Consider the following 22,247-nt stretch of genomic DNA (forward strand, 5'->3'; position numbering starts at 1 on the left):
TGGTCACACGGAAAGCAGAGAGCTGAACTCACTGTACCTCCTGGCTCTGCGTTCAATTGCAACCTCTCCGCTCTGAAGTCTGGTTCACAAGAACCGCACACCTGGAGACCAGCTGCTGGAAAGAAAAACGTTAAATAAAGAAGTAAGTGTGTGGGGCCGGGGGCGGGAGGCCTATCGTGAGTCTTCTCTCCCTTCTCTTGTGGTTGTGAGGCACTGGGCTTGTAGGAGGCACCTTGTTTAGATTGGACAACTTAAGACATATTTTCGTTCGGAGTGGCAGAGATCACAAGACTTTCACGCCAACACGCCTGGGGCTCAGCTGCCAAAGCCATGTGGTACCAACACCGAGAAAAGGAAAAAGCAAAGACTCCAGGGTCTGGAAATACTTTCCAGGCTGTTACAGGGAGAACTGTAAATGCTAGAGCTGCCCAGAGGGCGGGCACACAGCCAGCCTGCTCACACCCTCGCGAGCCCTCTGACGAGTGTGAGACAGCACAGCTGCTCACAAGAGCCCGCAGCCGAGCTGCGTGCAGAGCTGGTTTGCAGACGGTTTTCTTGAATAAAGAACTCCACTGCTTACAAGTCAGGGTGGTTGCCCCCTGGAAAGAAAGCACGACCAGCTCTACCAGAGCAACCCCGGGGAGGGGACGGATGTGCCAAGGCATTCTTTTGGTCCCAAACAACTTCAAAGCTTTGCACAGACTCATCCCAAGTACAGATGGGTACCACGCGCAGCATCTCTGGACGCGCAGTCATCAGGAAGGGAAGGAGGAGACTCCACTTCCTTCCCTGGCGATGGGAAGGGACCCCGAGGGGCAGAAGAGTGAAGGGTGTTAGGAGACCCCTTCTTTCCCTGTGCCTGCCCCCTCTGACCTGTGGGGGGTGGGCAGCACCTCAAAGCCAGACAAGGGGTCTTCCTACTGAACCAGTTCTTCAGGCTCCCATGTCTCCAAAGGGTAGGATTTGAGGCAGGGAACTTTGCACAGAGCCACATTTAGAAGGTTCACAATCACCTAGTGGGTCGGCCATCCCAGAGCAGGTGAAGCTAAGCAGGAAAGGGAATTTAGCCAATACTGCCCTTTGGACGAGAGGCAGGGGGTTTCTGGAAGTCACAACGGCACTCAGGGCTTTCAAAATCTACCCTAAGAAAGTAGCTGCGACCTGTTTCCTCAGCCCAAAAACAAGGATGGAGGGAACACAGTGTCAGGTCCTGCTGCAAAAGACAAGGTCTCATCACCGAAACAGGTGCTCCTTGCCAGTGAGAGGCGGAAAGATATTCTGAAACAGAATCTTGTTATAACAGCGTCAGGGATCTCTTCCTCTTTTTTAAAAAAGACATTTCTGGGGCGCCTGGGTGGCTCAGTGGGTTAAGCCGCTGCCTTCGGCTCAGGTCATGATCTCAGGGTCCTGGGATCGAGCCCTGCATCGGGCTTTCTGCTCAGCAGGGAGCCTGCTTCCCTCTCTCTCTCTCTCTGCCTACCTCTCTGTCTACTTGTGATTTCTCTCTGTCAAATAAATAAATAAAATCTTTTTAAAAAAAAAAAGACATTTCTGCCTTTGTTCCTCCTCTGTGCCTTAAATTGTTACTCTGAAAACAGTAAACTCCCACACACAGCACAGAGGCAGGTGTCTGTTGGCTGCCGAGCCTGAAAGAGTGGCCTTCTGTATTTGCTTCGTAACTTGGTTTCAAGAAACAAAATAGCACATAGTTGAAGTTTCCTTGGTGTCTCTCCTGGAGTCACACACCCACTTCCTGGCCCAGAGGGGACCTGAGCACCACATAGGTTCCATCATTCCGTGTATTTCTTATTCACTCGGCACCCTTAGACACTCAGACTGTTCTGTATTTCAGTCTATACAGATGGAGTCGTATCATACATACATAAAGGCTGACAACTTTTTTCTGTCTGCCATAAGAAGTTTTAGACCGATTACTGTGAAAGCATTGGGCTCAAATCCACTTTAAGCTTAATAGAGAACAGGCTGTCTATGACTATATTCTCCAACTTATCCCGACTAATGGGGCCTTTCATGGTTACCAACACTGTGGCCCTAACCTCCTCACGGAGTCTCCTTGTGATACGCCTGAGTGTCTTTAAAGCAAGTTTATAAAAGGAGAAATTCTGGGTACATGTGGTACGTACTTCTAATGGTCACAGACATCATCTCCTGCCTTCCAAAATACACCTCTCAATCTGTACCCCACGAGTAGCCCCTGCCCTATACACCCATAAGACCCAACAACATTACTGTCAAACCTGTCGATTTCCCTCAAGATGACACTACATACTGGTATCTTTTTGTTGAATTGAACAGCCCCTAATTCGCATTTCCCTGATCATTACTAACTACCCTTTACTCTCAGGGGGCAGTTGAGGTTTCTCTTTTATAAAATTTCTTGTCCAGAGTCTTTGCCTGTTTTCTTTCTTCTGTCAGGTTATCAATCTCGTTTTTTTTTTTTTTTTAAGATTTTATTTGTCAGAGAGAGAGAGCATGAGCAAGGGGAGGGGCAGAGGGAGAAGCAGGCTCCCCACTGAACAGGGATCCCAATGCAGGACTCGATCCCAGGAGCCTGGTTTCAGGACCTGATCCAATAAGAGACTCAACCAACTGAGCCACCCAGGTGCCCTAAACTTTCCTTACGATTTCTAGATCTTTCTGTATTTTCATGACCAGTCCGTTGTTATCTGTGCCACAAGGGTCTCCTGATTTGTCAGCTGCATGTCGAGTTCTAAAATGCCAACAGAGAGGTCTTCTGATGTTTCTCCTGAAATAAGTGGGACTGTCCCAAAGTCAGAAAAGAATCACTGACACAGCTATAAGCTGTACAAACACCCGTAAAGCTATAGTACACACATACCCACCTAACTGTGATGTGTGGGGAGCACTTTATGTTTTTCAAGGCCTCTGTTAATCACCTAACTTCAGACTCACAAAAACACAGGCTATCAGGGCCTTATGGTCTCATTCGTACAATTCAGGACTTGATTATTAATGTCCTTTAAATGATCAGATCAGAATCTTTCCTCCCGGCACAGTGGCTGGGAAGATCTGGGCTCAGAGGAGCAGAGAAACGTATCTACAGTCAGGCTGTAGGTGGGTTCCACGTCGGTTACAGCTCGGTAAGGCTGACAGAGAAAAGCTACAGGAGGCCCTAAAGTCCTAGTCACTGACATCAGCACCAGGACACAGAGAGGCAGGAAGACAGGAATCTGGGAGAAGGCCAGGCCCCATCAGTGCGTCTGCTTCCAACAAAAGGGCTGTGTGAACGTCAGGATGGACTCTATGAAACAATTTTTATTGAGCAGTGAGTGTGGGGACGGACTCTGCACTCTAGTCCACGGGAGAAAGCGCATCAGCATTCGTGGCTAGAGGCCAGTTTCTGTTACACAGGTGGATGGGCAGAACCCAGAGATTTTTTCATTGTTGTTGTTAGTACGTGCAAAACCATCTGCCCCAAACTCGGATCTCACATGGCACTGGAAGGGGAGTGACCCATTCCCGGCACTCAGCGAGGCACCACCTTGACAATGCATCAATGTCATTTTCAAGCCAGAAAATGCCCACTGGCCACCACCATGAAACTCTCCCCAGATCTGCGGCCCCACCAAGGAACCCCGAGGAGACGAGACGCGCCCACGCCTGGCTTCCCCAGTGCAGCCTCTTTCTGCCCCACACACTCCCCTGAGAGCAGGTCGGGACATTGGCCTTCGGGCACAACTCCCAGCCTCGTTTCCCAGTGGTGCCTTCCCTGTGTCCCCAGAAACCAAATACTCCTGCACGAATTATGCAAACGTCCTCTAGTTGAACTGCCTGGTTTTTGTGTTTTTAAATCAGGAGAGAGAATCTGACACAGAGGCCATGTAACTGTACCACTGAAGGGTTCGTCTCATGGCCGAGAGTGTAGAGCTCATGTCTCTGTTACTACAGGAACAGACCGGAAAAACGTTTTCTTCCCCTGCCTTGGGGAAAGAGTCTGATTCCTACGCAGCTCAGCACTCGGACAGTTCCCAGCATCACAGACGTCCCGGAAGTCCCTACTAAAGGCACGAGTCAGCAGCTGCTCATCCCGGGAGCCAGCAATCTCCCTGACCTAACAATTTCAGAGCTTCGGGGAGTGAGCACACTCTAGGGTAAGGAGAGAATCCATTCATCCAGAGGAGCGGTCCTCCCTAGAGGGGCTCCTAACGGTCCTTCATGTTGGAAGCTTCTCCCGGAATACATGCGGACACTCCTGCACATCCTCTGGGGTTCTGCAGACCTGTAAACAAAACCTCAGCGCGGCAGCCTGTGTCTGCTCTAATTCAAGATTGTATCCCCAACATAAACTTCTGCAGAGCTGAGGCATGGAGAGTCCCTGTGCTAGGTGTGGGGAGTAATCTGCCCAAGGCTTCCCCCACCAACACCCCTGCAAACCCCCCTGAGTGTCAGGTCTGCCTGGGCACAGGGGGACCTTGTAGAGTGCCGAGCACAGCTCCAGAAAAAAGCGTCCAAGTAGCAGGATGTCATCAAAGCAGCTGTCCCCAACCACACGGTCAGGACCTGACCTCTGCAGCACAGGGTCCTTCCCCCTTCGGACACCCAGGACCGCGCTAGTGCCGAAGGTGCCCCGGGCTCTGGGGCAGCAGGGCCCTGGACCCTCAGCCCCGCGTGGCCTTCTCCTGTGCTCCCAGAAGAGTCCTCCCTGAGAGTCCCCCTGAGGAAGGTCAGTGAAAGGACACCGGATGGCTGGGCCCGAGGAGAGAGCAGAATTCCAGGCGAGGCAGCACGGGGCCATGCTCCCTGCAGAAGCTGAGGCCGGGCCTTCCCAGGGCCTTGGAAGTATCCCCCGCAGGTCTGCAGAGGAGACAGAGCAGGGCAGGCAGCCGGGACGCAGGGAACGTGTTCTGGCTCCAGCAGTCGGGCGGCTGCAGACAAGGCCAGTCCTTGCGGCCCAGCCGCTAGGCTCGGCAAGGCCGGCAGCCAGGGGACCCCCACCCCCGGCGCCCTGGCCACCTCCTGCCTCCCAGGCTTGCGGCTCAGTTGTAGGAAAGATAGTCGATGAGCCGGGGAGGGATGTTCAACTTGGTGATCTTCTCCAGGCCTCGGACGCCAGTAGCCCTCCTCAGGCTCACCCGGCAGAGCTGCGACAGGGTCAGAGGTGTTTCTGGAAGAGACGGAACAGGAATCCCGTGCGGTGAGCGGGAGGAAGGAGCACACCATCCTCCCCATCAGGAAACGCCACGGCAGACCTGGAAACGCTTCCCCGCGGGCTAGGACGGGGCCTGCGTGCCTTCCGGGAAGGCTACCAGGAGGGGCGCCAAGGAGCCGGGAAGGAAGACCAGGAAATGGAATCGGGTAGCGTCCACTGGGACTTCATTCTGTGGGGTTCTGGGGAGGCTTTTCTTTACCCCTTTCCTGTAATGTTAGAGCTTGGCACACAGATTCGCCAGCAAAGGACTGCTCTGTGGCTAGCAGGCTCATTTCTCAAACTTCCAGACTGCTCTGTGGCTGGCAGGCTCATTTCTCAAACTTCCAGACTACTCTGTGGCTGGCAGGCTCATTTCTCAAACTTCCAGACAGATGAGGGCCGGGGTGAGGGCCGGCGCCGGGCAGGTCCCAGGCCACAGGCCCTGCTCTCACCGCCCGAGCCGCGGGGCAGAGAGGGACCCGGGCACAACACGCACACACCACAGAACGGCTCTGACAGACACAGCTTGGCTCGCAGGCTGAGGGTCAGGACCTCGGGAGGAAAGGAGAAGCCTGCAGCCGTGGCTCGGGAGGGCGAGCACACCAGGGCCAACAATGGAAGGTCCCTGGGGCCCCTGGCCACCAAGGCACCTGCGTAACAGAGTCGGCTTTTACAATGATTCGATTCTTTAAAAACCCACATACGCTGCAAACATCTGCTTGATAAAAATACAAATTCGCCAAACACAGTATTCTCGACTGATGAAGAGTAATGAAATAAAAAAATTCTTTGAGAGGAAAAGAAGAAAAAATAAAAGAAATCCTGGAGAAATTCATTTTCCCCCATTACTTCATGCTGCCAGTTATTTGGAACAAGAAAAGAAATACCCTCCAGGACATGTTGGACACACATGGATGGCATCTGCCTCGAAGTTCAGACGGATTTCGGTGGGGTGGGGCCAGCAAACATGTGACTAAATTGTTTTTTTTCTCCCCCAACTGAGAGGCATCTGTAAGCCTCTTGTGGTGGTAAGGCAGTATAAAATCATTTGAAAATCTGTACCCTTGGGGCGCCTGGGTGGCTCAGTGGGTTAAAGCCTCTGCCTTTGTCTCAGGTCATGATCTCAGGGTCCTGGGATCAAGCCCTGCATCGGGCTCTGTGCTCAGCAGGGAGCCTGCTTCCTCCTCTCTCTCTGCCTGCCTCTCTGCTACTTGTGATCTCTGCCTGTCAAATGAATAAATAAAATCTTAAAAAAAAAATCTGTACCCGGGGGCGCCTGGGTGGCTCAGTCCGTTAAGTGTCTGCCTTTGGCTCGGGTCATGGTCCCAGGGGCCTGGGATCAAGCCCCACTTCGGGTTCCTCTTCTCCCTCTCCCTCTGCCTGCCACTCCCCCTGCTTGGGCACTCCCTCTCTCTTTCTCAAATAAATGAATAAAATCTTTTAAAAAAGAATCTGCACCCAAAGAAGTGTGGTCCTCAGCCAGATCCTTTGTCCTTGTCTCCTGGAGGGTGGGGGTGGCTCACAGGGGCCCAGGACGGCCGGCTAGCTCGGACATGACTGACAGACTGTCGGAGCATCCGCAGGCTACCCCGTGCCGTGCGAACCCAACCAAGCACATCCGCGCGACAGGGACGGCAGGGCCTCACTTTCGTAGAACTCCAGGCACTTGGCCGGCGCGCTGCTGCTCCACGTGTAGTCGGACGGCTTCTTCCCCCGGTTGTCCCGCGCGTAGATGTTGCCTCCAAACTCAACGAGCATCTCGATGAGGTCAACGTTCTTCACCTTGGCTGCGTGATGCAGGGCGGTCTCGTGAAGCTTCGCCGCGTTCACATTGGCCCCTGCCGGTCCAGAGAGGAGAACGATTATCACAAGCAGAGGCCGAGAAGCCAGCAGAAAGGTCAGGTGGCACTTTCTCGCTCCGCACAGTGTCCAAAAGCAATGCCCCAGCCGGGAAAAGAAAGTCAAGACAGATTCTCTACGGCCTTTTCAGGATCTTTTTCAAGATCCCAAAGCAGTAATTACTTTTTTTTTTTTTTTTGATGGTAGGAGAGCTACAGACCAACAGCTGTAGGAAAGTGAGAGAACTGGAAATGGAACCAGAAAGAAGAAAAAGAAAACAGAAAACTTCCCTGTGAGTTAACAGGCAGTTCTAAGACCTCATACAGGCTGTGCCCGTGGATCCTGAGGCTCTGAGAGCTCGGGGGAAGCTACAGAAACTCCCCTGCTGTTCCCGCTCCTGTGCACACTGTCCCTGCTTGCGCGAGCACATGCACGGCAGGTGCAGGACAGAGGCTCTGGAAAGCTGTGCTGCAGGAAGGACGGAATACTTCCTAGTAATTATGCTTTCAGAAAAGAGAAGCCCCAAGGAAACACAGGTCATGTTCCCCAAACATCTTCCACAGTTCAGGTAAGAGATGAGGTGTTTCGTAAGCTCTGCCACCCACCTGCTCTCAGGATAGTGGTAGACATTCAGAGGGGCGCCTGGGGGGCTCAGGCGGTTAAGTGTCCACCTCCACCTCAGGCCATGATCTCGGGGTCTGGGGATCACATTGGGGGGGGGGGGTCCTTGCTCAGTAGGGAGCCTGCTTCTCTCTCTGCCACTGCCCTTTGCCCTGTCTATGCTCTTTCTTTCTCTCTTTCAAATAAAATCTTTTAAAAAAACAGTAGACTTTCAGAAAGAGATGAATAAGTACTAATTATAACATTTTACATGCATCAAAAATATTTTGATAAAATAGGATTTGTGTAAAACATCATTCCTAGGGCATGGCCATCACCAATTCTACGCAAGGGGATCTCCTGGACCCTCAGGATTTTTTTTTAACCAGCTTCTTTGAAGTCTGCTCCTAGTGGATAAGGAAGTTATAAGAGAAACAGGATAGGAGAAAAGTATCTTAAAGAAGCCAAGCAAATAGCCCAGCATTAGTGAAGTTATGTCCCCCAAAAGAGACTCCCATCACAGTCATAAAATATCAGCCACGTGGGGTTAGAGGAGGTCAGGTCACCAACATGTCTCCATGTGATAAATTTAGAAGAAATAAGGGATGTAAGGCTATTAGATTTCCTGTCCCACTGCTCAAAAATATTTGGAAATTCTGGTTTCTGACTTAAAAGGGTTTCTTTTTAAAGATTTTATTTATTTATTTGAGGCAGAGAGAGAACTCAAGGCTGCACAAGTTGGGGGAGGGGAAGAGGGACAAACAGGCTCCCCACTAAGCTCAACAGGGGCTCACTCCTAGGACCCGGGGGACCATGACCTGGGCTGAAGACCAATGCTTAACCAACTGGGCCACCCAGGAACCCATGACTTAGAACAGTTCTAATCCCCTAGTAGAACCTAAAAACTACATCCATAACAGCCATCACTGCCTGATCCTAAGAACTCAGCAAGCACCCCAACAAGATAATACAAGCCCAGAAAAGTTCTCTGCCCAACTCCCAAGTCAGGTCAAGGCAAAAAAAAAAAAAAAAAAAAAATCCCTTAGGAAGAAAGCTACATTACCTAAGTATTTAATTCCGCAGATACGCACTGCAAAAATAATGCTGAAAGGCAATCGTTGAAGAACCATCCCCCCATAACCCTCCTGCACTGTTGAGGGGCATGCAAGCTGGCACAGCCACTCTGGAAAACAGCATGGAGTTTCCTCAGAAAGTTGAAAATAGAGCTACTCTATGACCCAGCAATGGCACTACTGGGTATTTACCTGAAAGATACAAATGTAGTGATCCGAAGGGGCACGTGCACCTCAATGTTTATAGCAGCAATGTCCACAGTAGCCAAACTATGGAAAGAACCTCGACGTCCATCAACAGATGAATGGATAAAGAAGATACAGTTCATATATACAATGGAATACTATGCAGCCGTCAAAAGAAGTGGAAACTTGCCATTTGCGACAACGTGGATGGAACTAGAGTGTATTATGTTTAGCGAACTAAGTCAATCGGAGAAAGACAACTATCATATGATCTCTCTGATATGAGGAAGTGGAGATGCAACGTGGGGAGGGGGGGTTGGAGGTAGGAGAAGAATAAATGAAACAAGACGGGATTGGGAGGGAGACAAACCATAAGTGACTCTTAATCTCACAAAACAAACTGAGGGTTGCTGGGGGGAGGGGGTTTGGGAGAGGGTGGTGGGGTTATGGACACTGGGGAGGGTATGTGCTTTGGTGAGTGCGGTGAAGTGTATAAACCTGGCGATTCACAGACCTGTACCCCTGGGGCTAATAATATATGTTAATTAAAAAATAAAATAAATTTTAAAAAAGAACCTCCCCCCATGAAACCCCTACAGGCTGGGGGGTGCTCTTCCAATAGCCGCCTGGAAGAATAAAGAATTCTATAGTTGCAGTCATAAAGCAAATAGGAGTATGAATGCTAGACGCAAACTGGTGATGAAAAATAAACTGTAAAGTGTACAGACTGTGAAATGCAGAAGCTGCCTCAGGTCATTAATTGTGGCAACGATCTTGCCAAGCGGGACAGAAAGAGACTGTCTCTGTTTAGCAAGAAAGACGGGGCCACAGGCGGTCAAGGAGAAAACCAGCGGTAGGAAGAGCTCTCGGACTCACACCGCCTTGCTTCTCAGGCTCCAAAACCACCGCACAGTGATTCTTTCCACAAGGTGGCATCCCAAGGTACAAAGCAGGCTGTTTGTCCTGCTCCGGGCTCCTGTGGACTGGGGGTGACGCAGGAGGGGGATCGGGAGGGGGCACTGGCAGGCGCTGCAGCTCGGCGAACCACGGACCTGGGCACACACGGTACAAACAGCACCGAAGGCGGAGTCAGGAACACAGCACCGTCTGCCCGTGACAAGTACGTGACTCAACCCTCCGGGTGTAGCTTACAAAACACAGAGAAAGGAAGCGAACACACCGTAAAATGGGGGCTGGGGGGCAGGGACAGAGGAAAGAAAAAGGGGGAGAAGGTGGTTTTGTGGGGGCTGATGATGATGTGCCTGCAACTGGGGTGCGGAGAGAAGGAGGGGCTGTAGGGGAGAGGAAGGAAGAGATGGAGGGGGCAGGGGCAAAGGAAGGAGAGAAGGGGAGAGGGAGGAGGGAGAGAGCGGGGGGGGGGGGGGGGGGGGAGGGAGAGGAAGCCAAGCAAAACAACCTCAGGCATCGGGGCATTAAAAATTCTCAACCTCAGTCTTCAGGGAAAAAGGTGTCAAAGTCTGATTTCTGATTTCAAAGCACGGCCGGACCAAAGTGGACTCGGAGTAAAGCCTTATGTGCACGCGCAGACCAGGGCCGGCCACCAGGATGTGGGACCCCCCCCTCCCCGCCCTCCCCCTCCAGCACCCGCCCCCGCCAGAGAAGGTGCGCAGCACCGTCCCCGCTCCGCTGCGGTCCCCGCTCCTCTGCGCGCTCCCAGCGGCGGCTCCAGTCTCAGCGGCTCCACACCAGACCCGCCGCCTCCGTGCCCACCCCGGTGTCTGAGGCTTCCCATGGATCTTCCAAGGGCTCTGCGACCCACCCCACCACGTGAAGAATCACTAGTCCGTTGGAGCCCGCATGCTGCCCGCTCTCTCCTTTCCGGGGTGCCCTCGCTGGCAGCTGGAAACCATGCCTCTGCTCTAGGAAGGAGGAGCTGTGAAAGGCGACCATCTAAACCTACAGCGACAGTCAAGTCCACGGCCACGGGCCTGGTGGTGGCGGCCACCACAGCTGTGCGGGGGAGCCTTCCCCAGGGCACTCCATTCTGTCCCTCACTCCATGCCCCAGGTGTTGGAAAGGCCCCTGCCTTGCCTTCCCAGACTGACCAGCCCGCCCCACTGAGCCCACACCTTGGAACTTGCGGGACAGTGGCTGCTAGGGCAGGGGGACCGCCTGGCCTCTATCCCCGGGAATGGGCCCTGATTGGTGAATCCCTCTCTCCCCACCCCCAGGAATTGGTTCAAATAACCTGGGCCTGAGCCAGTCAGAATGTGCCAAGCCCAGACCAAGAGACTAGGTTGGGTTCGGAACCAGGACCCAATGTGGCTCCTGAGATTTAAGGGGAAATGTGCGGGAGACAGCTGGAGAAGCTGTTTCTCAGTCTTAGAGAAAACTACCCGAAGCCTCGGGAAGAAAAGTGGATTTGATCCCGACCCTGATGCTGTCATTTTCAGCCCATTAGGGACGCCAGGCATAGGATCAAGCCCGCAGAGTGGACAGCAGACCTGCAAGATTCGGAGACATGCCAGCTTCAGAATGCAGACAACCCCTGGGGCAAAGTGACCCTGACACCTGCCTCCTTCTGATCCTTTCATTCTCCTGGACCAGGACTTCCCTTCGGCCCCCTGCACGTGGCTGCTTACAGGAGTAACTGGATCCGTAAAGTCCTAACTGATACAGACGGGTGCTGGGGTTCAGGGCCCTGACTCGATGCTCTCCCCTCCAGCCACCACTAAAGGAACTAAAGAAGAAAGGGCACCAGGTGTCCTGAGCGCATGCACAGCAGGCGCTCTAGGGACAGCTGTTGACGGTAACGTGGCCATTTCAGCTCAGCAGTCACGGCAGCTGATGACCCTCAGGTGACCGCAAAGCGGAGTGATTGCTGGAAGGCCTCAGACTACTCCTCGTCCGGACGGTTTAGCGTTGTGTAAGAAGGAAAACCACCCCAATGGCTAACCTGACACAAAATAAGTCTTTTTCACTAAAAACACGTAAAAGTGGCTCATGAAAGCGAACCAGACTCCCGAACAGAAAAGCACATGTAACTTACGCTCAAATGACTGCCGTCCGGGGAGAGCACGTCATCGTTCTATTTCTGACCAGTTTTGTTTTTTATCCTAAGTTGCACCCAGAATGGCTGAGCTACAATTTTCCAACAAAATATTTACACTGGGTTCATAATGAAAACTCCCTGCCAGCACCCACTTTGGCTATGTTTCAACAACCGCCATCGGAAACAGGTCCTGAATCCAACCTTCTTCACTGGACCGGGCTGTGCTTTATTTCGTTTTTTGTTTTTCGCCTTGAGAAACCCCTATCCTGAGCCTGAACAAGGACCCAGATTCCAGACGTGCTGCCGGCTCCTTTCCCACAAAGCCCCCCACCTCTTTCTGATGTAGATGCAAACCCATCAGGCAGGCAGGGTGGCTGGTCCCCGTGCCCACTCGAAATAACGACTGGCCTTTATCGAGCAGCAGATCCTGCGGAAACGTGAGTACAAGTCCTTCCAGCAACCCCGCAAAACGGGGTTTATTCTTCCCAACTTTAGAGATACAGACACGGAGGCCCACGGTCTCAGCTGTGCGGGTGGGAGAGCCACTTTCCAAGCTGGTCTGTCTGATTGCACTGCCCCGCTCGTGGCCGGGACATGGACAGGTAACCAAAACCCCTGCATCAAGTCACGCGGGTATAAACACCAGCACACCTGCCCCAGCGGCGCAGGGAGAAACAGGACACACCTGCCTTCAGCCACGCGGGTATGAACACCAGCACGCCTGCCCCGAGAAGCGCAGGGAGAATCAGGACACACTCACCCTGGGCAGCGCAGGAGAAAGGCCGGCCTACCTGCATTAAGCAGCATTTTGACGCAGTCCAGATGCTCCCGGGCACAGGCCACGTGAAGAGGGGTCCCGAAATGGCAGTCATGCGCCTCCAGGTTGGCCCCGACGTCAATAAGCAGCCTCACGCACTCAGAGCTTCCTTCAAACGCATGGGAAAGGACGGGAACCATGAATGAACGTGTGCATTTGCCATCAGCCCAAGGCAGCCGCAGCCGGACAGGTGAGCCCCGAGCCTGGCGACGGGGGACGAAGGGGGCACCAGGGCTGTGGCTCAACCAAACACCATTCACAATCCCGTGTGGCCCCGGGAAGCCAAAGAAGGTCCCTTCAGGGCCTGCAGGGTTTACCGAGCCTGCCAGGCAGCGGACCCTCTTGGGGGAGAGCAGAAGGTCTGGGATACCACCCTGAACCGCCGGACTCGGCTCCACGGCAGCTAGGGAAAAGCTCCCCATCTCCGGGCTGCCTCCTGAGCTGTGTGCGGGCGGCGAGCCTGGGCGTGAGCTTCTGAAGCTGCCAGCCCGAGGCCACGGCTCCTGGATGAACCTCCCTAAGCCTCCCCACCTCGTAGGCCCCCTGCTCTTGTCCCTGCCGGGGCTTCTCCTGCCTCTTTCCCGGCATCTCCAACTCGGTCTGCGCGGAGGTCCATTCTGCCCCAGGCTGCATCCTCCCTCCTCACGGACTCCCGCTCCGTCACTGGCAGCTCCAGCCCTCTGCCGGCCATGCTCCTGGGGATGTCCTGACGTGGCACAGGCCTCTCCCTCCCCTCCTGGGGGTCCCTGTGCCTGGCCGGTCTGTCTCGTCATCGGCATCGCTCCTGAGTCGGCTCTGACTCTGTGCCCTGCTCTCCCTCGTACTATAAACCCTGCCGAGCCTTCTCCCAAGCCTTCTAAGTGAATCCGTCCCCCTCGGGCTCCCAGGGCCTTGCACTCCTGGCTCCCATGTCAGGACACACCCACCCCTTCATGCCTCTACTGAGGAGCAGCAGATGTGCCTCCCCAAACTACGCTACTTTAGCAGAAGGATCATTCTGAGTTTGAGGCAATTAAGCAGATACAAGACCAGCTCTCCCCCTTCCCCCGTCTGCCCAAGAGCGGGACACAAATTTATAAAGGTGTCCCTACTGCTCTCCACGCGGAAGGACAAATCAATGACCAGAGACAATGCAGACACACATCAGCCCGGCGAGAGCCCCAGAGAGCGCATAGGACAGTGGGTAGGTAACGCCGAAGCAGGAGATGGCTCATGTCCCAGCCGTCATTCTGCCAAGTGGGGATTTCAGGCCACACGCAGAGAGACGCAGGTGTGGAATGGCAGGGGGCACTGCGCAGCTCTAGGTGGGACTGGGGGACGCGGTGGTGGGGGGCAGCGGTGGGAGAGGGTTCGGAGAGCTTCTGAGTGAGACCCAGGCTGCCAACGCCTCACAGGCCGGGCCGAAGACTCTGGCTTCGACCCTCTGGCCATGGGGGGTCCCCCAAGGACCTCGAGGAGTGACTGGACCAAGGACACGATCACACGTGGTGTTGCAGGTTTCGTAAAGTGTCCTTGGAACTGTACGATGCTCCTTTGACCTGGATGGCGGTGGTACGGTCTCAGCACGAGGTCCGGGTGACCAAAGCCGACCTCACTGGGCAGCGGGGCGGGAGGCCACAGAGGACGGCGGCTCCGTGAAGAGCCGTGGAAGAGCACGCCCCACCCCCACAGCCACCCCCCACCCCCCCACCCTCTCCACCCCCCGCCAACCAAGCCCGGCAGGGTGCCCGCCAACCCAAATACCGGCCAGGAGCGTGCAACCTTCACTCGGAAGAGTAGAATCCAGACTCCGTCGTCTGTCATTTAACGATCTCCCACCCGCCAGTGTGCCCTAAATTTCCAGTCTTCTCTGTTGACCCTCCACTGGGAACTTCGGGCCCAGTAAGCCTGGATGAGCCACCTTCTCTGTGCACGGAGTGGCCTTCCTCTTCCCCTCCACGGAAACCTATCCATTCCCGCGGGGCAGATGAAATCCCACCTGTTCCGAGCCTCCAGGGTGCACCTCCTCCCCCTGCCAGCACCTGTCCTCGGGCATATGTTGGGTCTCATCTCCCAACCAGAACAGGGAGCCACAGGGCAAAAGGCTGGGGAGACAGAGGAGCCACGGCAGGGGGAGGGTCTTGCAGTGTTAACATCTGAAAGGCACTGGAGGGCACCCTGAGAAACAGATCCCCGCCCTGGAAACCACGGCCCCCCCGACTCCTGGGTGAAAACCATCTTGCACCCCTGGACGGGAAAAAAGGAGAAAAGGCGGAGGTGCTGACAGCTGGGCAACCCCCGACCAGGAGCCAGAAGCAGTCTGGCACCCTCCTTACCAACCTGTGGCTTCCTGTCTACACCGCCTGCTCACGTGGACTCACCGCTCATGCAGGCCTCGTGCAGCGGGGATGCCGTGTACAGGGGCGGGTTGACCTTGGCCCCGTAGGCGAGCAGGAGCTTCACGCACTCGATGCTGCCTGAGGCACAGGCATCGCACAGGGGTGTGCTGCCATCGATGTTGCGGGCGTCCACCTGGTGGCAGGGAGAAAGGAGCGGGGAGCGTCAGGGCGGGCATCAGGGCCGAGGGGAAGCCCAAGGGACCCGCTCTCCCCCGATGCACATTCATCTTTGCAAAGGCCCTTGTTGGGAGCACCAGTGTCCAAGTGTGTGCCAAGGAACTGCGCCAGACAAGGGTGTTCAAAGACAAAGGAACGGGGGTCGGGAGTGCCAGTCAGCTTGCAAGTGTGGGAGGCGTCCTCTTTGGGGCTCTTCTCTCGGGACAGGCTCAATTCTGCTTCCCTCTTGCCACCTGCCCCCTGCCCCAGACTGCAAGCTAAGGACGCAGGAGGAGAGTGAGTCCGAACTCCTGCTCAGAGTGCTGGTGGCTTCACGCGGCCCCTCCGGCCGGAACACCCCCGGGAAGGAAGAAGGCGACTCCATCAGCCGGCAGGGTCTGTCTAGAACTCCGCTGTTATTCGGGGACACACTACACTGTGTTCTGGTTCCTCGGGGGCCACCATCAGAGGCGAGGCTCTGGGGAGCTGGCGTGGCGGTGGGACCGGTGCAGCTCAGGACGCACACTGGGGCCCAGGTTCCAGCGGCCGCGGGTTGTGGGTGTCCATTCGGCTCCTCCCAGTGCCCCACAACCGGCTGCGGCACGCCCTGGCAGGCACCGGGGAAACAAACCCGAGCCTTGTGTTTTGGGCCAGCCCGCCCCTACCTTCCATCGAGAGCGGCAACCGGCTCAGTCCTCTGGGACCACAACCTTCCCCCGGACCAAGCATCAGCTCCTGGGCCTGTGTGATGTGCAGGCCTGCTCCTGCCCCTGCATCCATGCAGAACGCTCCCCCTGCCTCTCCCTGCCGACGACGGCCTCTCTCTGGCCACCAGTACGCTCCTGATAGCCGAGCCATGACCACACTGGGCCTCAGTGTGCCGCCGACCTAGAGAAGGCCCCCGCTGGCTTCCTCCTTCCCGTCCAGGGCTTTCTCTCCTTCCCGTGCATTTGCACAGCACAAGGCTAATCCCGGGCTCGAATCTCTTTTCTCTCCCTCCCTAGGTCCTGGGGAGCAGGTGGCATCCCTCCCCTCTCGGGCTCCATCCCACAGGGCCCCTCACCTGGGCCCCGGCTGCCAGCAGCAGCTGCACACACTGCGCCTGGCCCTGCAGACTGGCCGCGTGCAGGGGCGTGATGGAGTCCACCGTGACCTGGTTGACACACGCGCCGCTCTCGATCAGCCGCTGCAGCTGGAGGGTCTCGCCGCGCTGGGCCGCCTCGTGCACGGGGGTGCGCTCCACCCAGAAACCTGCGCGGGAGAGCACACGAGCGCTGGGGCCGCGCCGCCGCCTCCAGGGCCAGAGAACCCCATGCAACCCCAAGGACCCTTACGAAACCCAAGACCCCACGTGTGATCACGGAGTTGGTCCAAACAGCCCCAGACTCCCTGGGGGATGGGCGCCGGGGCGGTTCAGCCGGTTGAGTGTCCGACTCACCCCGCGAGTGATCTAAGCCAATCCCAGGAAGCCTTGTCCCTGCTGCACAGCCGACCCAACTGTGGCTCCCAGGAAGGGAGGGGGAGACTGGCAGTGGTTTCACAGCTTCAAAACTCCCCTCTCTCCCACGGACTTCCAGAAGACCTTCTCTCCTTCACCTCCACGCGGCCTGGACCCGAGCACAGCCGTGCTGGAGCCATCCCGCTGCCTCCTGAGCACGGAGCCTGCACGAGCGGTGGGACGGAGCGCCGAAGCCTTGACCGTGGTGAGTCTGGGGTCACCGGGAGCCTGGTGCTCTGCTGCCCACTGGGCTCCCTACTAGGTGGGAATGAGGGTGCCCGTCTGGGCCAAGTGCAGACAAAAAGGCACGAACTAGCTGAGACCGTGAACTACCTGAAAGCACCCACTGTAGCTGTGTTTACTCGGTGTCCATAACCCAGGGTACAGTGGTGTCTTCCAGACACTCAGCTTTAAAAAAAAAAAGTGCTAAATGACCATGCTGGGTTAATACCGACCTATCCTTACCGTCACAGCACTTCAAAAGACGAGATCACGTCACATACCTCTTCATGATAGCAGCTCTCTCTCCTTAAAATGCACATCTTATTACTACATCCCCCTAGAACAGCTTTTTTTTTTAATTTAATTTTTTTCAGTGTCCAAGATTCATTGTTTATGCACCACACCTAGTGCTCCTAGTGCCCTCCATAATACCCACCACCAGACTCTCCCAACCCCCCACCCCCACCCCCCTCCCTTCCAAAACCCTCAGTTTGTTTCTCAGAGTCCACAGTCTCTCATGGTTCGTCTCCCCCTCCGAATTCCCCCATCTCACTTCTCCTCTCCTTCTCCCCATGTCACAAAATAGACAAGCCAAGCTTGTAGGACTTTCTACTCCTTCTCTTGAGGGGACCCCAGGATGTTTGCTCCCCCGTGGTAATGACCAGTCACCGGCACGCCTGTCTTGGGGGCTAGTAAAAAGCAGCTACCACCGTAAAGTCGGTCTGGAAGAAGCCAAACCCGCGGGCAGGGTGAGGGGTTGCAACCCCACGAAGGGGAAAGCAGCGTGGGGCCCCCAGTGTCGCAGCAGGACGGGGCTGCAGCTCAGGAAGGCGAGGGGGCGCCTTCGATTTCTTGCACTTCGCAGGTAATTTGGGTTTTTTGCTTTTTTAATTTTTTAATTTTTTTTACACATTGAAGGCCTGTGGCAATCCTGTGTTGCAAATTTTCCAACGGTTTTTACCTCACTTTGTGCCTGTCACACTTCGGTCATTGCTGCAGTATTTCACACTTGATTACCTTTGTTGTCGTGACCTGCGATCCATAACCTTTGGTGTTACTTACCTGTCTGGGGAGGCCCCAAACCATGCTCCTAGGAGACGGGGAGCTTAATCGACAAATGCGGGTGTCCCGACTTCCTCAGCCAACTGTTCCCCCGCCTCCCTCTTGTCAGGCCTCCCGATTCCCTAAGACCACACAGTGAAATTAAGACCAACTAATAACCCCACGCCGGCCTCTCTGTTCAAGTGAAAGGAAGGGTCCCGTGTCTCTCGCTTTAAATCAAAAGCTAGAAATGAGGGGCCCCTGGGGGGCTCAGGCAGTTAAACTCCTGACTCTTAATTTCAGCTCAGGCCATGCATGGTCTCAGGGTCATGAGACGGAGCCCCACGTTGGGCTCTGCACCCCGCAGGGAGGCTGCTTGAGATTCTCTCCCGTCCCCCTCCCCCCCAACTCGAACACATGCGCTGTCACTCTCTCTAAAATAAATCTTTAAAAAAATGTTTTTAAAAACAACGAGAAATGATTAAGCTCAGGAACGGGGGCATGTGGAAGGGCTAAGACAGGCTGAAAGCCAAGTCTCTTGCTCCAAACAGCCAAGTTGTGGGTGCAAAGAAAAAGTTCTTGAAGGAAATGAGAAGTGCTACTCCAGTGAACACACGAATGCTAAGACAATGAAACAGCCTTACTGCTGATGCGGAGAAGGTGTAGGTGGTTTGAACAGAAGATCAAACCAGCCACATCATCGCCTTGAGCCAAAACCCAATCTAGGGCAAGGCCCTACCTCTCTTCAGTTCCATAGAAGGTGAGAGGCGAGGAAGCTGTAAAAGAAAGACAGAAGCTAGAAGCCTGGTTTGTGAGGTTTAAGGAAAGAAGCCGTCTCCAAATCATAAACTGCCAAGTGAAGCGGCATGTGGTCCAGAAGATCTAGCTAAGAAAACGAACCAGGGTGGCTACAGCAAACATTATCAATGCAGATGAAACGGGTTTCTAAGGGGCGAAGATCTCATCTAGGACTTTCATAGCTAGAGAGGAGAAGTCAGAGCATGGCTTCAGGGGACAGACGGGCTCTCTGGTGAGGGGTTAATAATTCTGGGGACTTTAAGTTGAAGCCAGTGGTCACTGAACATTTCAAAAATCCTAAACCCTTAGGAATTCTGCTAAATCAGTTCTTCCCATGCTCTATAAATGGAACGACAAAGCCTAGGTGAGAAAGTATATGTTTACAACACAGTTTATGGAGTATTTTAAGTCCAGTCTTGAGACTTACTGCTGGGAGTGGTGGGGGCGGGAGGGAAGCACTCAAGTGACCCTACAAATTGATTAGAGATGAAGTGATTTGATGGGAGGGGTGTGAGTCTTTGAGCATAAAACAAGGAACCCAGAAAAAATCCTCCTGGGTTTAACTTCAGCCTTGCTTCTTTCTCGTTGTGTGAACTCAGTTGTACCTTTAAATCATCAGATATGGGGACCGACTGCAGCTCCCCCAGGACAGGTGACGAATGCTGGCACATAACCTAGCAGATCCAGGCTCTTACGGTGGTCCCAGAAACTCTCCTTTCCCTCTCCATCAGACCTTCTGATTACCCCAGACAGTAGTGAGCTATGTTTGGAGTTCTTGGCCAAGAATGACTGAGAAAATTGGTTCATCTGGCTTAGAGCCCCCAAATCCTTAAGGAACCCTTTTGTCGTCTTCTGGCAGCCTCTTGAGTACAGCTCTTGAGTACAGATCCTGAATATAGGATCACTTTTTCAACTTTGCAAATGGACACTTACATTGGGTCCATAACATCTTGTATTATGTTTGCAAAGTTATGAATACTGGATTCACTTAGGAGATGACTTGCCCTAAATTCTCTGCAGAGCCTTACAATATGGCCTCAATAAGTACAGTCTTTACCTCTCTGAGGTGTTCTATTAAAAAATGGAAAATGTAAGTATACTATGCATCTAGAATTTCAGATCAGAATGTTAAAATGGGTTGCAGTTCCTACAGTGGGCCTCTGCTTCTGCTGGGATAGCAGGTCCCCAGATCCAATACATTCAGCTGATTCATTAGCATTGAGAATGAAAGTGTCAGGGCATATTTTTTTAAGGGAAATAAAACAATGACAGTCAAAAATATCCATGAAACTCAGAAGCCATAAATCCATTGTTGGAGTATGCTTTTCTCTTCAAGATTCCTTAAACTACACAAAAAGAAAACAAAAGCACTCAGAAGTAAATGCTCTGTTACTAAGCACTCTACATGAACAAAAATATGCCAACTAGTTTGGGCTGCCCTGGTTAGCTGTTCGTTGCTTATTTAACTGAACCAAACACGGATCATGCTGGTGGGGTCAAAGTCTTGTGCCTGCCTGGGGTGGAATGCCAGGTCAAACCAGATGCTTATTAAATGCCTTTGATCTGGTTGAAGGTGGCTGTTTTGCAAGACCAAACACCTGCCTTGCTAGGGCTGTTAACTCCTCACTCTGGAAACTGACTCTTATGACTTCCCACCTTTATTGGCAATGCTGTTTTTACTAAGGTAAAGGTATTTTAGACAATTTTTTCTCTTTTATTTTATTTTATTTTATTTTTTTGGCTTCTAGGTTTTCAAAGTGTGTTCTGGGCACATTTCATCAGCTGTAGTATTACTTCATTGGCAAAGATGTTTGCTTCCCCCAGGGAATATCCCTTTGCCCTCGAATTCATTTTATTCTTCCGTAACCCGGATGGTAAGCGAGATTCGGGGAAGAACCGCGATGTTTTTTTTTCTATTTCTTTTTCTTTTCTTTTCTTTCTCTTTCTTTCTTTCTTTCTAAACACAGGGTGACCTGTCGCAAGGGCATCTCCTCCTCCCGGAGCAGATGCCTTCTATGACAACTGGGTGTACCTGTAGGATGCTAATGACAGTGCGCCACGACCTTCTCACACCAGGCACCTCCCGGGTGCTCTGAGCTTGGCCATGACGATGCCCACCCCCTCCCCGCGCCTGGCCCAAGGTGCGCGGCGCGCCGGTGGGTCTGCAGGCGGGAAGTCCCACGACTGACGCGTCACGACCATGACTGGCTCCGCGACGCGCTGGCCGGGGTCGAGGAGCCGGACGCAGAGCGCGCCGGAGATGCTCGGGGATCCCCGAGGCTGCTCGGGAAAGGGAACCGCGGCGCTCCAGCCCCGGCCCACCCAAGCGCCCCGCCGGCGCCCCGGAGGCAGCGCGCGTCACGATCGCCGGGCGCGCGTCCTCGGACGCACCTGTCCCGCCCGAGAGCAGCCCGGCGGCCCCTGCTTCCGGGCCCGATCCGCGCCCGCAGTCCCCGCACCCGCGCCCGCACCTACCCACGTCGCCCAGGAAGCAGCCGTCCGGCCCGCGGGCCTCCATGCCGCCCGCCCGCTCGCCGCCGCGCGCCCGCACTCCCGGCGACTCCGGCGCCCGCGACCTGGGCGGGGCTCCGCGGGCTGGGCGGGCCGATGGGGGCGCGGCGCGGCCGCCCGAGGGGCCGCGGGAGTTGTAGTTCGGCCGCGGCCCGGCGCCCGGGACTCGTCCCGGAGCTCGGGGCCCAGCGCAGAGCGCGGGCGGCGGGGCTCCCGGCGGTGCCTCGCGCTGCTGGCTGGGCGGCGCTGCGGAGCTGCTCTGCTCTGGGTCCGGGAAGACCCGCCCGCACTTTCCCCGCGCGCCCTTCGGGGGGCGAGGGCAGAGCAGACGCGCCCTCCCCGGGCCCGCGGCGGGACGCAGGCACCGGTTTCCGCCTGAGTCCGGTGGACGGCCGCGTAGTGAGGTGCGCTTTGCTCTGCTTGCGCAAAGCGGGTTGCACGGTTCGGCAGGTCTCACTCCGTCCACGTTCCTTGTCGCCTCGGCACGAGATCCCTCTCCCACCCCGACCTGGACGGAGCCTACGCGGAGACGTTAGTTTTGGGCTGGAAAGCAGCAATATCAGGACGTACCCGGTGCGGAAATACACGAGGACCCGTGGAGAGCAGAAGGGTTCTCTCTCCCCTGGACAACTCCCGTCCAGACCGCGGGCTTTGCATGGAAAGGGAGTTTGAAGCTGGTCTGACCAAAGCCCCTGGGGAGTCCCAGCCCCGGACCTGGAAAGGGCACTTCAAGCCTGTTTGCCGTGTGTTCGCACCCTCACTGCCACTTGTTCAACAAAACTAGGATCCTGCATTTTTCTTGTGAGTTTCTTGCATTCTGTATTCAATGTACATTTTTAAAATCTAGTTGCTGTGGGATGTTATTTTTTTCTATAACAATGCCTTGAATCATAGTTCGTATTTTCTTTTTTTCTTGATTAAAGCATCATCTAGATCTTAGTACAG

General features: G+C 54.6%; 1 protein-coding gene across 1 annotated transcript; it reads right to left on the reverse strand.

Annotated features, from left to right (window-relative positions):
- Positions 1–3,277: 3,277 nt before the first annotated feature.
- Positions 3,278–21,396, reverse strand: ASB13 (ankyrin repeat and SOCS box containing 13). Its single transcript, XM_059183715.1, has 6 exons — positions 21,267–21,396; positions 16,296–16,483; positions 15,059–15,209; positions 12,673–12,807; positions 6,817–7,008; positions 3,278–5,146 (listed from the first exon to the last, which is right to left on the reverse strand). Exons 1-6 carry the CDS (start codon positions 21,307–21,309, stop codon positions 5,019–5,021), a joined length of 837 nt encoding a protein of 278 aa, XP_059039698.1. The 5' UTR covers positions 21,310–21,396; the 3' UTR covers positions 3,278–5,018.
- Positions 21,397–22,247: the final 851 nt, after the last annotated feature.

This window comes from Mustela lutreola, chromosome 8 (assembly GCF_030435805.1).
Source record: "Mustela lutreola isolate mMusLut2 chromosome 8, mMusLut2.pri, whole genome shotgun sequence".
Classification (NCBI taxonomy): Eukaryota; Metazoa; Chordata; class Mammalia; order Carnivora; family Mustelidae; genus Mustela; species Mustela lutreola.